This window comes from Citrus sinensis, chromosome 4 (genome assembly GCF_022201045.2).
Source record: "Citrus sinensis cultivar Valencia sweet orange chromosome 4, DVS_A1.0, whole genome shotgun sequence".
Classification (NCBI taxonomy): Eukaryota; Viridiplantae; Streptophyta; class Magnoliopsida; order Sapindales; family Rutaceae; genus Citrus; species Citrus sinensis.
The window spans coordinates 1,776,290-1,801,540 of NC_068559.1; the positions used below are offsets into that span (position 1 = coordinate 1,776,290).

The window sequence follows — 25,251 nt, forward strand, 5'->3', positions numbered from 1 at the left end:
AGTCAATTGTAAGCGTTTGAAGCCTTGGAGGCTTGCTTAGTGGAATCCTCAAGCCCGGTGTGCTTGGAGGCGTGGACGTAGGCGGGGATTGCCGAACCACGTAAAAATCCTTGAGTTTGCTTTCTCTTCCCCTACTCATTTATTATTGTGCTTTTATTGAATTTATTGTTTTCGAATTTATTAAGGCATTAGATTAAATTGTTGTGTGGTTTGCCTAAGATAATTTTTAAAATCCCAATTCACCCCCCTCTTGGGTTGCCTAGTTAGTATTTCAGTTACCTTGATGATCTTCATACATAGATGTACCAAATATTTGCTTAAGATTGAGTAAAAAAATTTGCCAAGTGCTTAGCAAGTTGTTGGCCTTCATCCATTGATACCATGCTGCTACTTTCCCCTCCATGTGAAAAGATATAATACGGAGGCGTAAATGGTCAGGGGTGCCATGAAAATCAAAGAACTAGTTGATGCGAAAATCCTAACCATTCGGATCAGCGCCATCAAATTTGGGGACATCTATTTTCATAGAATGCAATAGAGGAGAGATATCAGCAACACTTGACAGTACAAGCGAAGATGTCGGTTCCGGCACCGTTGGACGGGAAGAACCCACTGAAGATTTGGGAACGTAACTCCTCAAATCGAGAATCAACTATGGACATATATTGCTGTAAGGTCTGATAAACAGCAAGCGTTTGATTTTCAATGAGTGTCTTCATGGTAGAGAGAATCGCTGAATCAATCGTTGGCTCTGTGATAGTCATTTTTTTTTTGTTTTTTTTATGTGTAAAGAGATGAAATGCAATGAAAGCACCAGTTGATATAACACTCTTTGAGCGAGTGCAGGCTCCAATTGGTGGGGAAGAGAATTTGAAGAAAGAAAGAAAAATGGGACAAGGGAGTTACAGAGAAAAGAAAGAAGGCGGAGCTGAGAAAAAGACAAAATGTTATATTTCTTGAATGACCTCACGGGTCCCTTGACAGTACAAATATATTCTTCCTGCCGAAACAGTCACGCACCCTTAACTAACTAAATATAATAAAATCGATAATAACAGCAAAACAATAATTGAAACAGGACAATATTCGTTATTCTGATATCCCAAGCATTCTCGAACTTTCTTCAAATAACAAAGTCTTTGAGCCATCCTGGTTTCTTTCTCGCGCGAGCTGGACCTGTCTTGAGCTGCTCTCTAACTTGAGTCTCATTCAAGGGTTGGGCTTCTTCCATTTCTGTAGGCTGGGTTTCTTCCTTGCTGTCTCCTGGAGCTCGATCTGATTCACGGCAATGGGCCAAGTCGTATCATAGACCCTCTCTTAAATTTTAGTTTATTGATCATGTACCACATGCCTATTATTCTAGTGGATGGTTAAGATTTGACTACCTCTAATAATTTAATCAATTAATTGCTAATTATCAACATGAATTTTACTCATAAGAAGTTTACATAATAATATTATGATTTTTTTTAGTATTAAATCATAATATATTGACACTTAGCATAGAAAATTTATCGAAACCTTATCTAATAGTTATGTTGTGGCACTACCTGAGTATTTGAACTTAAAATGAGTTGAATTTATTTTTAAATAATTCAAAGAATATTATTACTTACACTATAGAAAAAGAACTTAAAACCTATACTTGTATGTGTAAAAAAGAGAGTGGCTTACCTCTAAATTAATGAGTTTTTCACAACATTATTTTAGTTTAAGGTTAAACTCTTATATTTTTTACAAAAAAAAAAAAGAAAAATAAAAAAGGATAAATAAAAAGAAAAGAAAGTAAAATATTTTATTACCATGCTCCGAGAGTAATCTGATCTGACTGTTAAATGACAATCATTTGAAATTAAAATTCTGGGATACAATTTGAGATGGCCAGCATTACTCTAGTTAGTGGTTAGGGACCTTTTTGATAAAAATAGAAAAACTATGCCTTTATTTGAGAAAACTATAAAATCCGGGTCAGATGTTATAATTCCGCGTTTTCCGTGAAGTTGTCGCTAGTATTATTTTCGGCTTCTCATTAGCTTTTCTTCAATCGTCAGCAAGATTTGCTTTAGAGATAATAGTGGATTGTTTTGTTTTAACTTTTAAGCTTACTCTATGGGTTGCGGCAAGAAAGCTCAATTGTGCAAAGTCAATTTAGTTGGCATTAACTTGCCCAAAAAAAAAAAAAAAAGAATAATATAGTTTTAACAATAGCCTATTTGATTAAATCCCATTAATTTTTTTTTCCGAAAAAAAAATCCCATCAAAATTTCGGTCCAAATTTTGAAGGAAATGTCAATATTTTTACTAAATGATGTTTTTAGCAGTCCACCTTTTAGTCCTGTGTAATGAATAACAGGGGTCCACTCCATTCCAATTTGCAAGTGATACGAAGACAAATTGGGTTTTGTCTTTTACAATAGAGATCAAAATGTCTTCGTAAACTACAGACTGGAGCCTGACAAAAGCGAAGCATTAAAATAAATGTTGAGTTGATTTGCAGTGTGATGTGATCAAGATCAGAGGGTTGCGAATGAGGAATGCTCTAGAGTAAGCAAGTTCAGTCCTTGAAACGTGGTCCACTGCTTACTTATCCAACGTTATTGCGGTTGCAATCATCACATCTTCAAGGAAACTGAGCTGTTTCCTGCCATCCGAAAGCCATATAGCCAGCCCATCAATAGGAAACCGATATGTTCTCCCTTTTCCTTGCTCAAAGAAGAGGAAAAGGCTTAAAAAACAAGATAAGAAATATGGAGGAAATGCGCATAAGCAAAAAAATTAAAATCTCATCAAGCACCACCCATGACGGTTAGTCGAATGACTAGACTTATAATTTGCTCTCATAAGATTCGAGGTTCGTCATTCCAGCCCTATGTCTATTTCTGATAAACTAATCTAGACGGAGTCTAGACAGATATTCAACAAAAGGTTATTGAGAAAAAAAAAAAAAAGGAACACCCTTTAAGCAAATGCAATTTTCATTTTGTTGCATTCTATAACTTAGTACCAGAATTTTGGTTGTGCTTTAAATTCTTTACATGTAAACAGCCAATCTGGGGATTAGAGAGGTACATGGCTCCTTTGAAAGGTCAGTAGCCTTCCATGATTTTAAATCCTAGTTTCTGCAACCATTTTCTCCAGCCAACATCATGCAACCAAAAAGTTTTTAGGTATGATGATACAATCTTTACCAGTTTGTATTGTCAATTTGTGCCTCCAAATATAACTACTACTCCCCCTTGCCTCACAGCATAACATGGCATGTATTTATTCAGATATGGCAACAGAAGTTTATAAAAATGTAGACATAAAATAAAAAAGGTGACTGAAAATGCGAAGACAAGAAGTAACTTCCATGATTCTTTTAACTGCTTGCGCAGACATCGGTCATGGAAAAAGCAACAAGCATCAGAAAGTAAGGAACAATGACTCAAACCTAACATTTATTTCGGTAATATCAAATATAAAACAGTTGATCATGCACCTACCCACTAACAACAATAGTGCAAAAAATAATAGCAAAAAGTAGGGTTTTAATACAACAATCAATAACATTGTGTCATCGTGAGCAAAAACAATCAAATTTGTGAGGAGTCATCTTATGTCTCAGAGAGAGTTAGGGATGAGTTCTATTCCACTTGATGGCTCATTTGGACAATCAAACTATAGAATAGCTAATCGTAGAACTCCTGGTATAATCAAGGATCACCCAAGCAAAGATTGGTTGAACCCACGATTTCAATCTTCATCCCACCACATATGATTAGCAAATACACTAAAGTAAGGTTCAATGAATCCGTGCTATCACCATCTACCCTATCGTAAAGAGGGAAGATATTATTTGGTTCCACAACAACACTTAGTTCAAGTTACTCACTGAAGCCTAACTACATGGGTTAAGGCATAAATGCCTACATGTACATGGGAGAGATGCATCATGCCACATACGATTTGATTTACACTGTACACATGGAACTGCTACTAGACATCAACCACCTTAACGAGAATCATGATTACACCAATAAAGTGGCTAGAAATAACAAGAAATGGTATTTCAAACTTATCTTGAGTGTGTCCTACACATATCTATCGACAGCTTGAAATATGACCTATTGGAGAAAAGGACCTATCAGCACCTAATGAAACAGCAAGTCTTACCTTGGTAGAAATTGGTAATAGGAGGAATCAATACCAACAAGCAGAATGACCCCTTCATTATGTGACAACTTAACTACTCTACGTCCAAAAAAGTTTTGGGACGTGTGAGTACTCGAGTAAGTGCGTGTAAAGCAGAGAAAATTTGATGTAAAATGTGTCATAGTATTCTGTAGGAGTCAAATAAAGTCATAGTGCAATCCCTACAAGATCTCTAATGACCATGGTGCTTCATTGATAATTACCAAAGATAGTTAGACAGACATCAGAATACTTATTAGAGAAAAAACAAACCAAAAATTCAGTCCTTGGTCATAAAAAGGTTCCCATCACAAAAGCCCATGAAACTGCTCTTGTTATCAGAGCCAGTGGGATTGAAAAAAGGCTGTCAGTTTAACCAACATATATAAGACAACTGATCTTTCAGAATTAACCAAAATAAACTAAAACTTTCTAGGGAGCCCAACTGATTCTCCAGGTCTAGGTAATAAACCAAGGTCAATTTACTAGACTATGAGAAAACGAGAAAGAAAAGTATATTCACAGATATATCTAACCCTCATGCGAATTACCTATAGTAATCCAGAAAGATTACTACCCTCCAAACTTTTCGGGAATAAGTGCATTTATTCAGCTAAGAATTTAACTATAAATTCAAAGTAATGAATACAGATAGAACAGAAGATAACGTTTTCAAAGTGCCAGATATTTGCATAAAAGAGCATGAAGGTAATAACTGCTTTTGAATTAACTCAAAATACAAACAAAATTTACATAATTGTTTTAACAAAAATTCATATACCATGAAAACTTCAAATTAAAATGATTATTTGCTAAGAATATTCTCTCTGTATCAATGATGGAGCTGGTGGACTCATGGTTTCATCCTTACCTTTTGCAGAGGGCTCCTCTATGGCATAGAGCTGTCTTTCTGGACTATAATATTCCTTCGAAAATCTGCTGGGACTTGGAGGATTACCTATGCTTTTCTTGGGTGTGCTAGAGCTGTTCACATTTGGAGAATTTGGGTCAGATCTGAATTGTACCATTCCATCTTCACGTGGCAAAGGTGACAACTGATCACCATTGTCCATTTGCTTTCGGCAAAACTTATCTTCGATAATCTCATAAGCATTCCCAGTCCGTGCTTCTTGAGCAAGAGTACACCAACAACAGCAAAGCCACAATGTGCAGTCGCTAATTGCTGGATGACCACAACAGAAGTTATAAGCAGGCAAATTGAATCTCTTTCTCAATTGAATCCTCCAAAAGCCCCCATAGAGCAAACCGAATAAGCAAAGAATAATTCCGGTAACAGATAAAGCCTCTCTGGCAGCCTCATTGTCAATATTAACTGCAGCCAAAGTGAAAATCCAGAAAGGAGCCATACAAAACAAGATAAAAGTTGCAATATGAACATACATGTTGCCAAATCCAAGCCTCTCCATATTCCACCCAAAAACACAAAAGGTACAAAATAGAGATAAGTATGCCAGAGATATATCATTCCAAATATCGAGTATCCCACCACTCCATCTTGGTTGATTTACAACCACTTTCTGTTCATCACTTGATGCAAATGAATATCTCTTCTCTAGCGACTTCAATCGTAGTTGGTCTGGCCTAACACTTTCACCTGTAGTGATTGGGACCTGTGCTTCTTCATCCCTTTGAGAATCATAATCTTTTCCAAGGGGGCTCATCATGGAGTAAACACCAGCAAATGCAGGTGCACCTATTGCAACAGATATGCATATCCCAACTCCTATAGCAGGTCGATCAGATCTTCTGTAACCCACGTTTAGACCACAAAGTGCATATTGAGCAAAACAGTTCAGATTGAGCAGAATGACAACGACCATCATGTGTGCCCACTCATGGGGCTTATAAGTCCCATTCTTGCAGTAAATCTTTCTAAGTTTAGCAATGTCTTTAGGACTCCACCTAAAAAGAAGTACGAGGTGGTATAATCTCTTTGGGTGCTGGTACAAACACATAAGAGTAAACAGTGCATTGAGAATTTGATTATTAACTTCAAACCAGACATCTCTTTGGGACTTCCTTGGTATTGCCTTGTTTAACATTCCAGTCAAGACAAGAAACAGAATAGCACCTGAGACAGCAACACAAATGACCCATGCAAGTAAGGCCATATTCATTGGGTTTCTTATCCACTCTTTGCACATTTTCTTGATTGAGACCCAATCAACTTTTCGTGTAAAAACCCCATTCAGGCGGTCTCTAAAACCATGACTACCACTGGAACAAGCCACAGATCGTGAAATCTCATCTCTCTGCTCAGCTATCTGTTTGAATTTGTTCGATGCTGACCCAAACTTGAGCAACCTTATTCGGTTAGGAATAGAACTAAACATATTGACAGACCTTCCTCCAGGTTTTTCACCACTTAGTAGCGTCTTTCGAGAGCTAGAAATGTCAAGTGGGATTTGACCTTGATTCTTTGCTTGAGTATCATTAGATTCCTCAATCTCTTTCTTGTGTTTCCCATTATCAGCTGAAGCCATTCTTGTATCAGAAACTCGAAAAAATGAATGCTACTTTTTGAAGTGTGGTTAATGATTCAGACCCAGATAACACATCCTGTACTTTTGTATCGTTTCCAGCTGAAAATTGTTCTGAACCAAAAATACGGAAACAAGGAATCGATAAGCGTAAAGAAATCAAAACCAAAGATTGAACAATCTCAAGAAGCTTTTCAATCAACAAAAAAAGGAACCCAAGACAGAAATTTGACAGGCAAAAGCTGACCCAATGTCAAGAAACAAACTATAAATCAAAATTTGTGAATAAAAAAGAAGTGATGATACAGTACGTAAACTTGCTTGCAATCCTAAAAATCAAACTCCTTTAAATCCTTAATTCAATGAAAAATTATCAAGCCATACAGCAGTGGCTCGACAAGGAGAAAGAAATAAAGAATGAATTAAAAAAACACACGAAAAGATCAAAAGAAGATGTGAAAACTAATGCGCAAGGAAAGCATACGAAGTTAAAGGCATACCCACATGAACTGGACAACACGATCAGCTAGTAAGGACTATGGTCAATCAACTTTCAAAAAAATACTAAAGACTAAAGTTGAGATATTTTTAATCTTCCTTTTGCAGCTTGAAAGAAAGCATAAGATTCCGTACCAGGCTAAATTGAGCTCCGCAGATAAAAGCTGGAGGGTGAAGAACGAAGAGTCAAGAGTAGGCTACTTGATTTTGTCCATGTGGATGCCGCAAGGTTAGCCGAGCCAACCCACCTTCTTTTACAAGTTCCAACGACTTAACCGTCACAGTTTTGCAGGAGCTTCAAACCGCGTCGTTTTTGCCAGAAAAACATTAGATTTTTTTTAAAAAATTGAATTATTCTCTAATTTCATATTTTTCTCTTTTTGCAGGAAATTATTCTCTATCAAATCATGGTTATGTTGAGACGTGTGACTTGTGAGCACATTGGGCATTAGCGTGCCCCATTGAAAAAGAAAGCTCCAATCAACTTTCTTCTGATTGGGCCAGATGCCCAGGTTGGGTTAAGCATTGATTTAATCAACTTTTGAACAATGTCTCAAAAATTGAAAGCTGGCAAGAATATATGCTCGTCCCGTGACTTAGTCAAATTCAGCTTGATTCTTATTCCTTTCAGGATTTGCTCATAAAACAGTAACACGACTACAAGCAGCAATAGAATTCCATGCACAAACCCGAGAGAGAGTTCACAGGGTGGCAATCATACCCATTTCAATCAAAAACCAAACCAAGATCAGTCAAAGCAACGCAGACAATTGTAATCAAGTGTAAATTGACTGACACACACAATATACCGTACAATCAATCCAGAGGAAAATATAAAATCAAAGCACATTAATGTATGTATATATGTCAAATTTAGGTAAGATCGTCCTCCTCCAACTCTTTGGCCTTCAGCTTTTCCTTCACTCTCAACAGAAGGGTCGTCTTCCATGGATCCTGTAAATATCAGTTTCCACAAATAGGTAAACAACATTAGGATACAAGGATGACAGCAAGAAATACATGATATCACATAAGTAAATATTAAAACAATTATAAGCAATACATAAAGAACAAAAACTTATTCCTCGGTGCGAAAATGTAGTCAAGACAAATTGCAGGATTACTAGACTCTAGTGAATATTTAAAATCCAAAATTCAGAGAAGCTTGTAAAGGTAGAGAGAAATATACCAGAGGTGTCATGCTATCAAACTCCTTAACAACATCTGTAAACTTCGCAATGTCTTCCTCATCCATGGACGCAGCAATGTCCTAGCATACAATTGAAAAGCAGGGTTCATTGAGATTTCCATTCTCAGATGCCAATAAAGGTAACAAAAAAAACTACCGAAAATACCATCATATATAAAAAATAGGTTACAAGTCGGTGGCATGGGGTTCCTACTTAGAAACAAGTATGAATAATTAAGGATACAAGATTGAAACATGCAAATGAGTAAAAAAAGTAGATACTTTTGCCAACCAAAATAATAACAATAAAGAAAAGCTCAATAAGAATTGATTGAAAGCATTTGGTACATGAGATCCTGAAAGAATTTCAGCAAATACGTGACTTACCGACAATAGTCTGTATTCACGTGTTCCAGAAAAGGTAGGATCCATGTCCTGGAAAAAGCAAATGCAACAATTGTTTAGTTTTAGCCAACCATATGCAATGCTGTAAAGATTAAAATGAAAGCAAATGTAAACCTGGTATCGCTCCAATGCGTTGGTAATTGCAACAACATCACCCTTGCAAAGTTGGCATATGCCAGCATTAAGAAGATGTCCTTTCACTCCATATTTCAACAAGTTGTTGTTGAGAGACTGCCTAGCAATCTCTTCATAAATCTCAATTGACTTGTGATATCTGGAGAAACACCATATCCCAGTCAGCTAACTTTCTCAACTCTGGATTAAGTATTAAAGGAGTTATAAAGAAACAACTCAAGTACAATGTCTTCTAAAGCATATAGGCTTACTGTTCCAATTCAGCAGCATATTGTGCAACTTTCTGCTTGCACTGGTTAGCAGAAGTTGTTACTTCTTCATTTTGGAACATATCAGCTGCCTTCTCAAAGAAAACAATAGTCTGTTCAATGTTGTGCTCAGATTCATACAGCTCAGCAATTTCCTGCACACACACACACACACACACACACAAAAAAGACTGCAAATCGTCATCCCTAATCATATTGATTTAAAGAATTCTACGGTTGAAATTACTCCAAAATCAATTTCCACGACTTCTAACAGCATAGAAAACAATGACAAGACCAAAAAGGAACTGCACAACAATAGTATCCACAAAAGGAGAAACTGACAATTGAAGAATATTACACTATATAACAATTAATAAAACTGATCATCAAAGAATTTAAAACTACAATAAGACAGGAATCACACAGTACCTTATAATATCTTGCAGCCATACTGAGCCTTCCAATGTCACAAAACATATTTACAGCCTGTTCTAAGCAAGATATGGCCTCTGCAAAAATGAAAGGTCAAAACAAAACTTCATAATTTGGCATACATGAGTCATGACAGTCCCTTAAAACAAAAGCACAAGAGATAACATTGCTTGCTAACTCAGTCTCTCATCAGTCAAAGTAGTATCATAACCGTATGATGGACGGACATACTAATGGAAAGTCAGCATCCAGTAGTCACTCAAACTTAACTAGCATGGATGTAACCAGGATGAGAAGCTAAAAACTTACCATTTGAAGATGTTTTCTTATAGCAGTGGGCAGCATCAACATAAGCTTGAGCAGCTTCATGTTTGCTTTCCAACTACGAACACAAGTCAATAACATCACATAAGTTCATATAACAACTATTTTAATAATAAACTGGAAACTTCACCTTTTTCTTCTGCTTATCAATTTACTTATTTTCAACAAAACACTACTCACCAATATCCAAAACACTTACCTTTAAATGACAGTTTGCCAACTTAACATAAGTTGCTCCAGCTTTATCCCCTGCATGACAATGAAATCAATTTTTCAGAATATGGCTTTAGCAGAATTTGAAACTTATAAATGCAAGTAAAAAAAAAAAAATCATTTTTGTTTCGAGCACGAACACATAACATTCCTTCTACCAAACAATGTCATCACTTTATACATACGATCAAAACATCTCAAGACAGCAATGATACAGTATAAACTGATCAATCCAATCAAACCCTAGTCTTCAATTCGATCGCCAGCAAAATATATAGTTTTCTTTAAAAGGAAAAAAAAATTCCTAGTTTTCCACAACTTGAAAAATACAAAAATGCGTCATATTAATCGCGTCAGCATACAATCATCAGCAAGATAAAAAAGTTCTCCATTTTCTTTTCACTTTCCAACACTTTCTCCGGAAACAAACAGGATAACAGGAAATCAAACAATAATAATAAGAAAGCAAAAAAATAAAAAAATTAAAGTACATGATTTGGCGAGCTTGAAGGAATTGGCGGCTTTATCGAAGAGATCGGCGGCGTCTTCGTACTTGGAGCCGAATAAACCCCAACCATTAAGCTTTTTCTCCGCTTTTTTCTCGAATTCCTCGGCTCGAGCAATCTGATCGCCCATTTTCTTTTAGTATTTTATTTTATTATAGGCGGAGAAATGAATTAATCGGAGCAAGAACTAGAAGAAAATAAAACAATCGGGAAAAAAAGGGGAATTGGTAGTGTCAGAGGTTAGGTATTTGCTAAGAAAGGAAAAGTAAAGAGGAAAAGAATTCTCAAGAGTGCGAGAACTGAGAACGAGAACCGCTGGTTTCAGTGCCGTAGAGGTGCCGTTGGACTTTGTTGGATTGGGCTTTTATTTGGGCCTGATCTTTGGTTTCGTTTTGGGCTTAAGCTTAGTTTAGATATTCATGGATTTAGCCCTGGTATTTAAAGGTCAAACCGTTGATCCCGAAAGAATAAAAAAGTGATTGATTGTGATTTATCAGCCTTTCCTTTATTTGTATTTTTAAAGTAAAGGACTAAAAGATTGTTGTATTACCGAAGGAGTTTGGTGTCGGCGCTCTAATATTTTAGGAAAACTTTTCAATAATCTTGAAGATAATGATAATTTAATATTTGAATTCTAATTTAAGTCTTTAACTACTCATTTATTGGATAGTGAATTTCTTTATCATACAACATAATGTCATATTAGTTGCCACTTAAAATAGAGTTTAAATGATACGATAGAACTTTAATAAGAGATGTCTTGTGACGTGACATCTACTATTTTACTATTTGTGAAAATAGTGTTACATAGTTTAAGTTTAGTATGTACTTATGAATTAAAGAGTTGTTTGTTTTTTGTTTGAAATTTTAATTTTAATTATTTTCATACATTTAGAGTTTTTAAATTATTTATTTTCTATAACTTATGTATGATTATAAGATGTTTAGGTCTAAATGAAAAAAAAGAAGTTAAATATTATGACTTTTATCTGAATGGAACTCTAATAGTCTCTTTTAATAATACCCCCTATTAATTTTTTTTTCTTATTATAAAAATTATCCTTTTATTATTATTTTTGTTTATCCATTTTCTTTGTTTTACGGGTATTCAACTATCATTTTTTTTTTTAAATTGTGAATGGGAATTTTAAACGCAATAGGACTTTTAGGTGAATCTCTTTTATAATAGGTCTATCTCTTTGTATTTATAATAATTATTTTTAATAGATTTTAAATTTTATTTAATAAATTAGTTTTAATTCAAATGATTTAAGAATCCTTGGTTGGCATACATAACTAATGAGAAAAAATATCAATATAATATACTAAAAATAATATTATAAGTATCATCTATTAATGTACAAAAAAAATTCTTAAATATATATTATATTTTTCATGCTTTGTTAAGGTGTACAATATCAAATTTTATTTACTAATCCAATAATTTATTTATAACTTGTCATGTGTTTAACAAATAAATATAAGTATTATTAATATCTATGAGGTTATATATTGTCAAAATATAATATTTTAGATGTTTTCTTTTTTTAAAAAAAAAACTTGATACTTATATTCAGATATTGAAAAAAAAAATTAACATGTCATTCAGATATATGTATTCAAACTTATTTAGACTTCAGTTAAATTTAAACCCATTTAAATTTCTGAACAAAAAATAAATAAATAAACGCTATCTAAATATTGGGATTACTAATATTATTCAAATAAATCCAACCTAAAATTATAAAACTCAAAAATATTTTTAAAAAATTACTTAATAGCAACCAAACCATTTAAAATATTTCAAAGTTCAACCAATGATCCGGCTCAAAAAATAATTTTACTATGACTTATCAACCTTTATTTAATAATTTATTAAAAAAGAATTATTTAATAATATATTATTGATTTTAAAGCTAAGATCTAACTTCAATGATAAGAAATAATCTCCCTTAGACCATGATCCTGATGAGTTCTGTAACTCACTGATATGCGTACGTTAATAAAATAAAATTCATGTACTTGGGCGTCAAACATTACAACTCATACCATGATCATATCCTTTGACTATTTTATTATAAAAAAACAAAAACATCACCATTTCCACGTTTGCGTATATCTTTAGAACCCGACGTTTTTGTATCTTTGTGTCTCTATGTAGGCATGTCCTTGTCTGCATATATATGCACGGCCACCTTAATTTGTAGAGAGTGCTTGTTCTAACTTCTATGTATGGTAACTAAGCTACAAATGCAGGCTCATTTTTCACATGGGCTGCTTTGCTTTTTATTTTCACATTGAATATAACTTAAAATTTCAAACTTTCACAAATTGGGAAATGGACGCACTCATTCAAATGGGTTTCTCTGATTTATTTGAGAAACTTATTAATTTCTCTATCGCTCGTCATCATGGTGATCAGCATAATCATGAACAATAAGCAGCCTTTAATGACAGTCATCAAAATCAAGAACAATGGAATATATATATATATTTTTGTTCCCTCATTTTTGGCTGGTCAAAAACTTGATGGGAAGCTTGTGGTATTGGAAGAAGATGAACGTCAAAAGGTTGTATATATATCGTCAAGTAAGTCCCACTCTGTGGGCTCTCTTATAATTGTAGTTGTACTATTCCAATAATAGATGCCTCAAGGGTGCTTTTATATAAAAGCCCTCTATTTCAAACTAATCACCTGTTCGAACTTTGATTAGCCAAGCTAATGTCTCCGTCGCCACCTGAAAAGCATTAACATTTCCTGCTTTTGCGTCCAAGTACATGCTAGTTTTCAACTTTTACGTCTATGTACGTTCGTCACTAATTCCACTACAGTCCAAGCTGTCTCGTTGCCATGAATAAACGGAGGCCAATGAATCCTTTTTTTGTCTAAATCCAATCTTGCCCTTCATATATCTTAGCTTAAAATTAATCACATCATACTCTCACTAATGACATTTTGGCCATTTAACAACCAACCATACACCTTGGCTTATTATATACTCACATTAATTGTCTGATTATGAACAGCAAGACAACCTAATCAAATACCAACCTCTAGCCGGAAAACACGCGGTACAGATGTCGCCGGCTGCTGGATTACAAGCACCGCTGCTGCCGAGCAGCAAGACGGAGAAGCGGCCATCGGTATCTGGTGCCGTGTTCAATGTTGCAACTAGTATTATTGGAGCTGGGATTATGTCAATTCCGGCCACCATTAAGGTCCTGGGCGTGATACCAGCTTTTGTGCTGATTGTGATCATTGCCTGCCTAACTGACATCTCCGTGGATTTTCTGATGAGATATACAAATGCCGGTGAGACGTCGACGTATGCCGGTGTCATGAGAGAGTCGTTTGGACGTGCAGGATCAGTTGCAGTTCAACTCTGTGTCATGATCACTAACCTTGGATGCTTGATCATATTTTTGATTATTATTGGTAAGTCTTTGATTCTTTGTTTTGAAGGCGGAGGATGGATGATTGATAAAATGGCAGATCTTGGTTAATTCTTTTGGTTGATGGTCAGGTGATGTCCTGTGTGGCAAGCAGCCCGAAGGATCAGTTCATTTGGGTGTGTTACAAGAATGGTTCGGCTTTCATTGGTGGAATACGCGAGTCTTCGCTCTGCTATTCGTTATGGTGTTCGTGATGCTTCCGTTAGCCTTATTCAGGCGTGTGGGTTAGTACCTATGATGAAATGAAGCCTTCAAAATGATGCTATATTTGATTATTCCGCCATGAACGTTTGAACTTCTTGCTGACTTTGTTACATTTGCCATATTTCCAGGCTCATTGCGTTTCAGTTCTGCAATTTCTGTGCTGCTTGCTGTGATATTTGTTGCTATATGCTCGGTTATGGCAATATATGCTGTCTGGGAGGGCAAATCGAAAACCCCAAAACTACTACCGCAGTTGGACAACCATGTGTCAGTTTTCGATCTTTTCACTGCTGTCCCAGTTATTGTTACAGCTTTCACTTTTCATTTTAATGGTGAGAACAATTCATACAAGTTACTCAGAATTTCATCATTCTGTTGTGTATTCTAAAATTGGCGGTGTGTCTCTCTGTTTTTTTATTTTTTTATTTTGGTGGTTTTCTACAGTTCATCCGATAGGTTTTGAGTTTGACAAGCCTTCTGACATGATCACAGCCGTAAGAATTTCATTAGTAATATGTGCCGCCATCTACTTCTCCGTAGGCCTGTTTGGGTACCTTCTGTTTGGCGAGTCAATCATGTCTGACATCCTCATAAATTTTGATCAGAGTTCTGGTTCAGCAATTAGCTCATTACTCAATGACCTTGTTCGGTTAAGCTATGCACTTCACCTCATGCTTGTGTTCCCTATGTTGAACTTTTCTCTGAGGGCTAACATCGATGAGCTGCTTTTCTCCCAGAAACCTCTTCTGGCAAAAGACACCAAAAGATTTTTGTCCATCACCCTTGTGCTTCTAGTATTCTCTTATACAGCAGCCATAACGATCCCGGACATATGGTACTTCTTTCAGTTCCTAGGATCGACTTCTGCTGTCTGCCTCGCTTTCATTTTCCCAGGTGTCATTGTTCTCAGGTACTTCATTTTTCATGCAAGACATGTCCATTCTCACCTATGGCTTACCGATGTTTCTGCTCAATCTCAATCTAATTCCTTCCATTGTTTCTATTTCTAACTTGCAGGGATGTTCATGGCATATCAACAACAAGGGATAGGATCATCGCAACAGTGATGATAGTTCTAGCTGTAGTCACTAGCACAATAGCAATTTCCACAAATATATATAGTTCGATTAGAAACAAATCCTAGTTTGTTTCCTGATTTTTACTCTTTTTTGTACAAAGGTGATATATATATATTCTTTTCCTTCTTTTTGTATTCTTTTTCTTGAGAATCCGATGTTGTTTTGGTCGCATGTAGAATTGATATTTGATAAATGTTGTTTATCAAACACATTAAGGGAGTTAAATAATGCAATTTCCTGCTATATAATAGCAAATGATTCTGCTTTCTTCTTTTGCTCCTGAATGAAACCGATAAATGATGCTTCATGAATTGATGATAACTTCTCAAAGAAGATATTAAATGAATAGTTTCATATGAGACCTTGCTGAAAATTTTACTTGAAATGAGCAGTGTTAGACATACATATGACACCAATACAAGACATTTTCACTGTGGATCACTAGTAATGCCGAATGAAAGCATAATCAAATACCCGGATAAACATAAACCCTGAAATCTTCCTTAAATTTCCAAGAGCTCCATGTGAAGTTATGATTCACCTGCTTAATCAAGTTACCAGTTTAATTTTGTGCTTCTATATAGTATTAACTTTCTTTAGTGGAGCATGAATGTTTTGAAGACTATGTACCTCAGCAATCACAGTTTCTCCTCTGTAAACTTTATAGGGCTAGCGAGAAGAATGACAAATCAACAAATCTGAAAGTCAGAAATTCCTGTTTAAAATCACTTGGAAGGTACACTTCCATCCCAGTTTTTGTTTGAAGAGGAGAATGATTTGCTTTCTGCTGAATAGAATATCCCTTGGCTCCGAGCTTTCTCCTCGACGAACCGTCCACTATTGAGATTTTATGTATTACTTGTACATTAAACAATAAATGAGTCAGATGCTTCACTTTATGGTATCGAATAAAAACATTTATACTTTCATTTTCAATTTTTTGCATTTTGTTCTTGTTTTGGTTTCTAGAATTTCATAGCAATTCAACTTACTTTCGGGTGTTTGTGTTTTATGTCATTGTGTGCTCAATTTCCTGGTAAGTCAATAAATTTGAGACGTTTCATCGTATGCATTATGATTTTATGTACATTTGCGGAATTTTCATTGCGTGTATAAATACATAATAAATTCTATTTGCTTTCGGCAATCTTTTGCTGAAACAGTGTGTTAATGAAGGAATAACGTAAAAAAATAGAAACACTGCAAAAGTTAAATTCTCAAATATTTTTTTAGAGTGAACAGAAAGATACAGGGCACTTTCTTGTTCTATCGGAATAAACACAACTAATGAACTTAGACCTGCTTTCTGCCGAAACTGTGTTTCAAACTTAGAGTTCAAAGAGTTCAAAATAAACAATCTCAAGAAGGAATATCATATCTCAGGTCTTGGAACCTCTTCAGTAAGCTTGATTTGTATTTCTCGACCTCAGCATCGTCTAACGAGTCTGGAGTAGACTTTATAACTGATATTGCCCCAGCATGGTGTAAAGCTCCAGCAGCTTCATCTGCAGCATTAGATGTGTAATATAAAGAGTCCAAATAATAGAAAGGAGGATATTTGACAACTTCACATATCCCTCTTATTGTGATCCAGATTCAAAAGACAAGCATTGAAAGAATTCCACAAATTAAGTGATGAAATCAATAAGTTAGTCTTATGACTCAAAATGGTCCAACTCTCTGATAACATGAACATGAGTTGGTCGTTTAAAGAATCAAGAGGGATCTAAAAATTCCCTTGTTTTATATGTAACTGATTTCTTAACAATGGCATCCACGAAAAAGTTCTTCAATCTCAGCTGATATCCTGCTTTTTCTAGTTAGAATAGTGAAGTTTCCATAATGAATTGACAACATGTCACAGCAAGATGCAAACACACACAAACCTCCGGTAACATCAAAATTTAGTTTCACCAAGCAATGTTGCGCAGATTATACGTCTAGACCATTCACAGGGTTAGATCAAACCTAGGTGGCTAGATTGGAAAATTTTACAAAGAATCTTCAAATGAGAACCTTCACAATAATAGCTGTGAAGCTATCATAGTTGAGATGTAACTCTTAAAGGAGTTACAATTTAAGCATCAAACGATTGATGCACGAAAGCATCTCAGTGAAAACATATCTAACCCGAGTGTGAAAGCGCAGCAAGAGCCTTCAGGGCCTCTTTCCGTGTGCGGTCATCTTTAGCAGCTCCCAGCATATTTACAAGCTCTTGAGCTCCACCAATCTCTACTATTTTCATCCTCCTTTCATCTGCAATCAAGAGGAAAGCAAAATCTGTATATGAGCTGCAATCGGTAAGTAATCGTCAATTGTCACCTCTAGTTCAACAGTAACGTCATTAGTTAGCCATAAGCTCGCACAGACAGTCTCCAACTACAAATAAAGTGACCTAACTGGAGTTACCCATACCAAATAGGAGTGCATGAAACGCTGCAAGATAGGGCCTCACAATGACACAGGATATAGACGAGACAAGTCTTCACCTCAGATAACAACTGGAATCCTCAAATTAAGAGAAGCAACAAGATCCTTAAAAGGCAATAAAGAGTCCAAACTAGTCAACAGATATCCACGAGGACTAAGAACTTTGAGAGCTCATGTTCAAAGAATCATTCTTTCAGAAGTGGCCATGATCAGAAAGCAAATTAGGAGTGAGGACCTCTGCCTGCCAAACTCTTTGCCTTACACAATCACAATACATTGAAGCTAAAAATTTACTATCCATGACTATCCCCAAAAGAAAAAAGAAAAGAAAAGGAAAAGAAACTTACCATCTATTGCAAAACGGGTCAATCTAGATGCCCCCATTCTTTTAAACAAAGGGTCCTTCACTTTCAAAAGTGACACAGACTGTTGCATCAAGTTATCCCCTGGAACAGCAGATCATAAGAATTTCATTAAGGATCCCTACAACATAAGCCAGTTAAAAATTGGCTCAGAAAAACTATCCACATACCCATGTATGGGAAGAATTGATAACCAACAGCCGCTGCTGTACCGGCAAACAACAGTTTCAGTAACCATCCTATTTTCCTTTCGGCATCCTGTTCAAGGGCGAGGTCATCTGGAAGTACACACACACAAATCAATGATTTTCTCGCAATATCCTTCAATCCAAAATTTCATCACTTCAATTACTATGCTACCAACAGGATAAAAATCACGAAAATGAATTATAAGAATCATTTCTTTCTATAATTTCTTCAAGAAATATTTCTAAATAAGGAAAGTTGCAAAACATATTAGCACAAACTGGCACTATGATAAAAATTCAGAGCATTACTCAATCAAATATCATAAAGAGGAAAACGAAAACCACCTTTTCCATTGTATGATGAGAAATTACGAAACTGCACATTCCCAGCTCTTCCTCTACACACATACTGCATCACATATAAAAAATAAAAAATAAAAAAAACACAACAGTTAAAAACAATCATCATAGTATCTAATTGAGTTTGAGACAAAGCAGCTAGTTACGGTGGTAAGCTGGGATGCTAGCGTGCGCATGATGGAAAGACAACCTCTTTCCAAGCTCACTTTCAAATTTCAATGGAGCTTTTTCGACCCTCGGGCTCGCTCCAGTGCCAGTCTCTCATAGAGAAGTGAGAAACCCGAACGAAGTTACCAAATTGCCCTTGGTCATTGAGCCCAATGCAAGCCCATCCGATGCAGAACCCGAACCGGCCCAAGCCCAAATAGAATCATAATTCATACCATTAACGAAGTGAAACCGAAACCCCTCTCTTTCTTTTTGCTTCGGCATTCGCAACAGCGGCAGCGGCAGCGGAGGCGCAGACACCACAAACGGAGAAGCAAAGAAGAGATGGGGAAGATAGCAAAAGGGTCGAGGAAGGGAAAGAAAGCGTGGAGAGCTAACATAAGCACTGAAGATATAGAAGATTTCTTTGAGCAATCAAATAAAGACGCTCTCTCCGGTGGCTCTCTTTCTCAGCTTCCGAACGACTCCCTTTTCTACGTCGACAACTCCAAAGGTTAGACAAAGCTTCGAGCATTTTTTGACTCGTCTAGGCATATTTTCGTTGAACTTTGATTTTGGGTAAGCGGGGGGCTATAATGAGGAAGCAGCAAACTCAATCAGGCCATAGCATAAATGCTGTCGATTAGAGGGGGAAAAACGTAAAATTCACATAGAGATATGATAAATTTCAGTTGAATCACCTTATCTTTACTAGAATTTATATCCGTTAGATAGATTGATTTTGCTAGAGAGCAAGGTTTTTGATTGTAAAAAAGTACATTTGCACTGTTAGCGGAAGGTGCACAATTTTTATTATGTGGTTTAATTATTGATTAATTGAAAAAGATTTTTTTTTTTTTAAATTGTAACTGTTGGCTATGCTTTTGAAGTTTTGTTGCAGTTTTATTGATTATGCTTATTTTTGTGACTTGAGTTTTTGGTGATTTGTAATGACAGATCTTTCAGTGAAGCGGAAGATCGAGAAACATAGGGAAAAGGTACTCCGCTGTGACAGTGTGCTGCAGAAGAATCCTTTTGTTCAAGCATTGCCATCGTCAAAGCCTAAGCAGAAGAAGAAATCCAAGAAAGAGAATAAGGATGTTGTGAAAGAAAAGGATGAAACTCGGGATGGTCAGAAGGTGAGCAATTATTGTTGGATCCTAGTGTCTTTTGATACTTGAATTCAAACTAATTTCGTGTTATTTCGATTTATCATCTCAGAGTGATGGTGCATCTGCTTCTGGCATGGTTGACTTATGGGCAAACGAAGGTGAAGGAGACAACCCGAAAAAGGTAAACTATTATTATTAACTATTTGAAATTTTGAATGCAATTATAATCACCTTTGGATGCCTGTGTAGAAAGGAATGACATTCTGCGGCATTATTGTTCATGTGAATCAGCATCTATTCTACAATGTGACAGAATGGATTCACTGCCTCTTTTCTTTTATCTGGTTACGACATACCTTTACTGTGAACTCTAGCTGGTTCCAAATTTTGGGAGCTGTATAAATCAACATGACAGTGTTTGAAATAACTTTTAAGATGCTTTCTTTAAAGGTATGAGATGGGCCTTAGTTGATAGTAGGGTCATTGACAGGTCCCAAAACCTTCAGTTATTCCAGCTGTGGAAGTTGAGGCTTTAGGATGCTCATACAATCCCACGTTCGAAAGTCATCAGGTAAGTTCTTAATGTTTGATTCTTGCATATGTTGCCTGCTTATGTTGTTCATCCAGATGGCAACTATTTTAGTTCCTTTGCATCAATCCAGGAGTCATTGGCTCAAGCTGTGGCAGAAGAGATGCAGAAAGTCTATCGAAAGGAGTTGGGTCCTGAACCAGTTCCAATTACCGTTCCAGGAGAAGTTATTAACGATGAAGATGTGAGCTGCTTTTGCTCTGTGAATTTATCATTTACCTAGAATGCTAAGATTTTGACCATGCAACGTCCAAAAACTGGAGTTTATATTTGATATATGTTTCAAATGAGTCGAGGTCCTAAGGTCTTTGGTGTGCCTATTTATCTGAAGAGTTCATCTCAAGTGAAATAAGCACAACACTGAGGACCTTTTTTTATATTAGTTTACAGTATGTGCCATAAGCTTAACCTTATCTTTTTTACCATCAGAGGTACTTTCTTGAGGTGGATAATGGAAGCGATGATGAAAATGTGGAGAATTTGAGCGAAAATCAAGCTACTGGAAATGAAAACAGGTAAGCTTCTTAGATTTGTTATGGCTGTCACAATAATTATTCTTTTTCTATCTATAAATAATGAGAAATCCTTCTGTTTCAATATCATGATGCAGATCTAGAAAAACAAAGAAGGTCACCCGGGTTGAATTGAATAAGAGAGAAAGACACAAGGAACTGCATAGAAAAGAAGCAGAAGCAAAAAAGAGGGAGGAGCTTTCTAAACAAATTGATAGGTAAGATGTTTTTCATGCTTCTACTAACACATATTTGTTCGTAGCTTATTCTTACAATCGCTTCTTCTCCTATTTGCAGCTTGCCGAATATTATTGAAGAAATAACGAAAGAGGATGAGGAGAAGCAAAAAAGACATATAAGGCGTGTTGTGGCTATGCAAGAAAGACTAAAAGTTCGCCCGCCACGCTTGGGAAAGCACAAGTATGTTTTTTGCTTTTCCATTTTTAATATTGAAAATTCCGCTTAGCTCATATATTCCTTTTGCTGTTTCTGCTTATTGATTTTGGGCATAATTTTTTATAGAAGCTAATGTAAAATATCATCTTTTTACACCATATTTCACACGATAAAAGCCTCTGAAGTTCTGTAACTTCTCAAGAAAAAGTAAAAGTTTGGTGTAGGATCAAGGATAACAATTGACTACATCAAAGGATGCTTCAATATTTGAGAAAAGTATCACATACTTTCTAGAGAAAAAACATGTTCAATTGATTTTTTCTTGAAAATTGTGATTGTAATTTTCTATATAGCAGGCACACTAATTGGCAATTTTGTTTCAGATTTGAGCCGGCTCCTACACAAGTCCTCCTATCTGAAGAAATAACTGGGTCTCTCCGTAAGCTCAAGGTATGTTTCCTTTTCTTTTCTTGATGTTTTCCATTTAGTCATCAAATTTCTTCTTATTGTTTGTTTTTGAATGAACTGATTGTTTTTTTTTGTTAATCACCATTAGGGTTGTTGCACCCTTGTAAAGGATCGGTTTAAGAGTCTAGAGAAGAGAGGATTGATTGTCCCAGTCAAGGGCAAAAGGTTAGATGAACTCTCCACATTGCTTCTGCTTTTCCTTTCTCTTGCAGTGGCTATATTGCTAATTAGGGTGACAGTAGATTACTTGAAACAGAGATTATAATGTTGAATATTGGGAGTTAATTTTTGCTCAAACACTAACTCAATTTTATTATTATAAAACTGCAATATATGTTTTTCTACAGATGGAATATCTACTGGTGAATTCCTTTCATTTTGCATATGATTTATGTATGATTATGCTCACGCCATTGAAATTTATATACTTGAACAGGAAATAGAAAGCTGCTCTCCCTTGCAAAGATTCTCTTACGTGGTTTAGCTTTTGATGTGTGATGTCAAGGTATATCTTACCAGAAGGTTTCGAACTCGAATTGCTTACCAGAAAATGAGAGAGATGCATCTAGGAATGCAGAAGACTTACCAGTTCTTCATGTTTTAGTCTTCTTTAAATGTATAATTACTTCGGTTTTTGCATTTGTTAACCCAGTTTTGAGTTATTTATGCCATTGGCTTTCTATAATGTTTCCTTAAGATCTAATGACAAACACGACTCGACGTTTACTTAGGCATACAACAAACAGCATATCGTTCAAGGTCACTGTGAATGTTTCCTCCGCATTCGTAGATACAAAACAAAACTAAGCATTGTACCAATGAAGCTAATGGATCCCCAGACTGTAAAAATAAGCTGATGGCATTTCAGAACCCCCATGCATATTTTACGATCATGTTCACCTTCACCTTCTCTTTGGTAACTGTGAGCGGCCAAGTATCCGAAAAGAAGGATTCCGATGGGAACGTTTGAACCAACAATCGTTTGGTGAACAAATGAAACAGGTGAGCCAATGAATTCTGATGTTGAAGCTGCAATGATAACATTTATGGCTCCTGTGCCAGTTCCTATAATACCTGTGCTTATGTGAAGACATGCGTTGCTGTTGCCGATGAGCAAGAAGAAGGCTAAAGGCATGGGCATCATTATGAGCATCACTGCTGTTGCTGCCTTGGATTTGATTGATTTTTCCCTGAAACAAATAATTTTATGTCAAATTTAAACATATCAAGCTCTAACATGTGTACTGAGATTTATAACGGCTAGTGAATTCATGAGACGGCAATACGTTGCCTACTGGATCATTGCTTGTTTATCAAGACTGACATAATTTTGGTATATATTGAAGTTTACAGCAGGAGATGATCAAACCTTGTGTACCATGAGAAGATGACAGAAAAGATCTTTCCAAAGAATAAGCTAAATGATGATGTTGCCATTAGAAATGAAGCTTCATGGTAACCTTTCAAGTCGCAGATTATATCCAAGTTGCTGAGATACACCATTCCCAGAGTAGTCCCACACATACTCAGCAAATAAAACAACCAAAAATCTACAGTCTTCAATAAATTTTTTGTGTCCCCATCTTCAGTATTGCTCTCTTTTTTCCTTTTATCATCTTTAATAGTGTCCTTGAGTCCCTGGCAAGATCTGTCCCGCTCTGGTATCACCTTCATGCCCCATAATATTTCTAATATAAGCTGGTTTGCAGTGACGAGCAATGCCACTACAAAAGGTAGCATTACCACCAGCACAAGACTCACCACTCTCAATTTCGGTGACAATTGTGTATAAGGTTCAATAATTGTGGCATAAACTCCTGTTGCAATAGCAATCACCAACATAAATGGAAACATTTTTGCTTCCTCACATTCAGTCACTTCTACACAATTTAGCATAGCCAAAACCAACCCAATCATAGCTGGGGCGACACAGCATAAGAGGAAAAAAATACTAGTATTTGAAGAACCTAATAATTTCTTGCCTTTTAATCCTTCAACAAAACAAGTGTAAATCTTGCCACTAAATCCACTATAGCTTGATGCTAGTGCCATAATATTTTCATGACTATGCTTGAAGTTTCTAATGGCGACTAACTCACAATAAGTGTTGATCCAACAAATGCTATTGCCTGCGATAAAATTTAACAATAAGATTTGCTGATATGAGAGATTGAAAGCAAATTCATCATGATATATTATGCACAAGAATTGTACACCATATCCAATTGATCCAAATATCAAACCAATTATCAAAATCATCCATGCAGGAAGGTGCTCTGATGCAAAACTTGAAATGCATTCCAAGAGCCTTCCACTTTCAGAAGCCACAATCAAATTGTTGAGTTGCACTCTAGAGATACCATAGTATTTATGTATTAGCTTGAAGCATGCTGCATAAATAAAGCGGGTGCCATTCATGGCTTGTAACAAAGCAATGCCACCCAAAATTAGCCATGGCAACATATATTGCCTATAGCCAAATGGGCTGTCCATGTTTGTTTAATTATTGCATGTTAATTAACATAGGCGTTAGCTTTATAGTGAGTTGCAGAAAGGCTGAATTTTTTTGCATGAAAATGCTTATTTATTTATTTATTTTGTCCTCCGATGTTAAATTGGTTATAAGTAGCTATCAATGGATCCTCACTTACCAGACGATAAAACTTATATATATATATATATATATATTGGGTTCGTTGGTTGTGGCATTGTTGCTTGGAGAACTGCAATTGTAATTCCTGATTCAGAAAGGTTTAGAAGCTCCCTTGCAGCCAAGTATTAGTTACAGTTAGATTTGCCAAAAATTCATTAGATATGACGGCGAGAGTTACTGATTCAGAATGGAACTTTTGGTACGGTTTATTAAATTTTTCGGTCTGAGTTAAATAATGTTGACTAGGATAAATCAATTGCTTAGTTATGATGAAGAAAACAAGTTATGTAATTATGTACATATAGAAAGCTGAGATTAACAGCTTTATCCCAAGTGATATGGTATACATTAGAGATAGGCAATGGTTGAAGATGGTTTGTGATTTAACAATCCCACTTTCATTCCAATTACATAAATGTGGACGAATCTTGCCCCTTTTTTTATATTTGGGACCAAGATTAATACTAATTCTGAACCATTCAATATCCTAACCCCTCCCCTCCCAATTATCTCAAATGTTATCACTAAATCAGGGGCGAAGTGTGCAGGGGACTAATCCGAGCTAAGTTTTCTTTTTTTTTTTTTCAAAAAAGAAAAGTGAATTACAAAATTACCATTACTGAAATTCATTTTAAAAATAAAAATAAAATAAAAAATTTGAGTCATCACAA

The 25,251-nt window shown here is 35.8% G+C and overlaps 6 protein-coding genes across 9 annotated transcripts; 2 read left to right on the plus strand and 4 right to left on the minus strand.

Moving 5' to 3' along the window:
• Positions 1-4,876: 4,876 nt before the first annotated feature.
• On the minus strand, positions 4,877-7,723 carry LOC102629122 (uncharacterized). 3 transcript variants are annotated; one of them, XM_006486161.4, is made up of 2 exons: positions 7,308-7,723; positions 4,877-6,788 (listed from the first exon to the last, which is right to left on the minus strand). In XM_006486161.4, exon 2 carries the CDS (start codon positions 6,675-6,677, stop codon positions 4,986-4,988), a length of 1,692 nt encoding a protein of 563 aa, XP_006486224.1. In that variant the 5' UTR covers positions 6,678-6,788; positions 7,308-7,723; the 3' UTR covers positions 4,877-4,985. The 3 variants fall into 3 exon arrangements, with proteins under 3 accessions (XP_006486224.1, XP_024956463.1, XP_024956462.1); XM_025100695.2 differs by having other exon boundaries at positions 7,179-7,326; XM_025100694.2 differs by having other exon boundaries at positions 7,175-7,322.
• Positions 7,724-7,869: 146 nt separating this feature from the next.
• LOC102628863 (alpha-soluble NSF attachment protein 2) lies at positions 7,870-10,940 on the minus strand. Of its 2 annotated transcripts, XM_006486160.4 has the most exons (9): positions 10,613-10,936; positions 10,108-10,157; positions 9,894-9,966; positions 9,582-9,661; positions 9,153-9,304; positions 8,881-9,040; positions 8,749-8,796; positions 8,362-8,442; positions 7,870-8,126 (listed from the first exon to the last, which is right to left on the minus strand). In XM_006486160.4, exons 1-9 carry the CDS (start codon positions 10,755-10,757, stop codon positions 8,046-8,048), a joined length of 870 nt encoding a protein of 289 aa, XP_006486223.1. In that variant the 5' UTR covers positions 10,758-10,936; the 3' UTR covers positions 7,870-8,045. The 2 variants fall into 2 exon arrangements, with proteins under 2 accessions (XP_006486223.1, XP_024956464.1); XM_025100696.2 differs by lacking the exon at positions 8,749-8,796 and having other exon boundaries at positions 10,613-10,940.
• Positions 10,941-13,343: 2,403 nt separating this feature from the next.
• LOC102628569 (amino acid transporter AVT6C) lies at positions 13,344-15,637 on the plus strand. The gene is made up of 5 exons (XM_006486159.4): positions 13,344-14,063; positions 14,152-14,304; positions 14,413-14,616; positions 14,729-15,194; positions 15,302-15,637. The coding sequence occupies exons 1-5, from the start codon at positions 13,706-13,708 to the stop codon at positions 15,426-15,428; spliced, it is 1,308 nt and encodes a 435-aa protein (XP_006486222.1). The 5' UTR covers positions 13,344-13,705; the 3' UTR covers positions 15,429-15,637.
• Positions 15,638-16,568: 931 nt separating this feature from the next.
• On the minus strand, positions 16,569-19,009 carry LOC102627692 (uncharacterized). The gene is made up of 6 exons (XM_006486156.4): positions 18,850-19,009; positions 18,689-18,752; positions 18,326-18,433; positions 18,141-18,239; positions 17,494-17,619; positions 16,569-16,868 (listed from the first exon to the last, which is right to left on the minus strand). Exons 1-6 carry the CDS (start codon positions 18,877-18,879, stop codon positions 16,723-16,725), a joined length of 573 nt encoding a protein of 190 aa, XP_006486219.1. The 5' UTR covers positions 18,880-19,009; the 3' UTR covers positions 16,569-16,722.
• A 103-nt stretch (positions 19,010-19,112) lies between these two features.
• LOC102627977 (ribosome biogenesis protein NOP53) lies at positions 19,113-22,612 on the plus strand. The gene is made up of 11 exons (XM_006486157.4): positions 19,113-19,364; positions 19,808-19,989; positions 20,072-20,143; positions 20,453-20,533; positions 20,625-20,735; positions 20,981-21,066; positions 21,162-21,281; positions 21,361-21,483; positions 21,843-21,909; positions 22,016-22,092; positions 22,364-22,612. Exons 1-11 carry the CDS (start codon positions 19,196-19,198, stop codon positions 22,368-22,370), a joined length of 1,095 nt encoding a protein of 364 aa, XP_006486220.1. The 5' UTR covers positions 19,113-19,195; the 3' UTR covers positions 22,371-22,612.
• A 75-nt stretch (positions 22,613-22,687) lies between these two features.
• Positions 22,688-24,472, minus strand: LOC102628271 (protein NUCLEAR FUSION DEFECTIVE 4-like). The gene is made up of 3 exons (XM_052439321.1): positions 24,171-24,472; positions 23,297-24,056; positions 22,688-23,117 (listed from the first exon to the last, which is right to left on the minus strand). Exons 1-3 carry the CDS (start codon positions 24,418-24,420, stop codon positions 22,688-22,690), a joined length of 1,440 nt encoding a protein of 479 aa, XP_052295281.1. The 5' UTR covers positions 24,421-24,472.
• Between the last annotated feature and the right edge of the window lie 779 nt (positions 24,473-25,251).

Coding starts and splice junctions, on each gene's coding strand:
- LOC102629122 (XM_006486161.4), bottom strand. CDS start 6,677: ATGGCTTCAGCTGATAATGGGAAACACAAGAAAGAGATTGAGGAATCT.
- LOC102628863 (XM_006486160.4), bottom strand. CDS start 10,757: ATGGGCGATCAGATTGCTCGAGCCGAGGAATTCGAGAAAAAAGCGGAG. Junction 9,967..10,107: donor TGGCAAACTGTCATTTAAAG/GTAAGTGTTTTG, acceptor TTGTGTTCGTAG/TTGGAAAGCAAACATGAAGC. Junction 9,041..9,152: donor TATGCTGCTGAATTGGAACA/GTAAGCCTATAT, acceptor GTGTTTCTCCAG/ATATCACAAGTCAATTGAGA.
- LOC102628569 (XM_006486159.4), top strand. CDS start 13,706: ATGTCGCCGGCTGCTGGATTACAAGCACCGCTGCTGCCGAGCAGCAAG. Junction 14,617..14,728: donor TTTCACTTTTCATTTTAATG/GTGAGAACAATT, acceptor GGTTTTCTACAG/TTCATCCGATAGGTTTTGAG. Junction 15,195..15,301: donor CCAGGTGTCATTGTTCTCAG/GTACTTCATTTT, acceptor TCTAACTTGCAG/GGATGTTCATGGCATATCAA.
- LOC102627692 (XM_006486156.4), bottom strand. CDS start 18,879: ATGCGCACGCTAGCATCCCAGCTTACCACC. Junction 18,753..18,849: donor TAGCATCCCAGCTTACCACC/GTAACTAGCTGC, acceptor TATGTGATGCAG/TATGTGTGTAGAGGAAGAGC. Junction 18,434..18,688: donor CTCATCATACAATGGAAAAG/GTGGTTTTCGTT, acceptor GTGTACTTCCAG/ATGACCTCGCCCTTGAACAG.
- LOC102627977 (XM_006486157.4), top strand. CDS start 19,196: ATGGGGAAGATAGCAAAAGGGTCGAGGAAGGGAAAGAAAGCGTGGAGA. Junction 19,990..20,071: donor AAACTCGGGATGGTCAGAAG/GTGAGCAATTAT, acceptor TTATCATCTCAG/AGTGATGGTGCATCTGCTTC. Junction 21,067..21,161: donor GCTACTGGAAATGAAAACAG/GTAAGCTTCTTA, acceptor ATCATGATGCAG/ATCTAGAAAAACAAAGAAGG.
- LOC102628271 (XM_052439321.1), bottom strand. CDS start 24,420: ATGGACAGCCCATTTGGCTATAGGCAATATATGTTGCCATGGCTAATT. Junction 24,057..24,170: donor ATGGATGATTTTGATAATTG/GTTTGATATTTG, acceptor ATTTTATCGCAG/GCAATAGCATTTGTTGGATC. Junction 23,118..23,296: donor ATCTTCTCATGGTACACAAG/GTTTGATCATCT, acceptor TATTTGTTTCAG/GGAAAAATCAATCAAATCCA.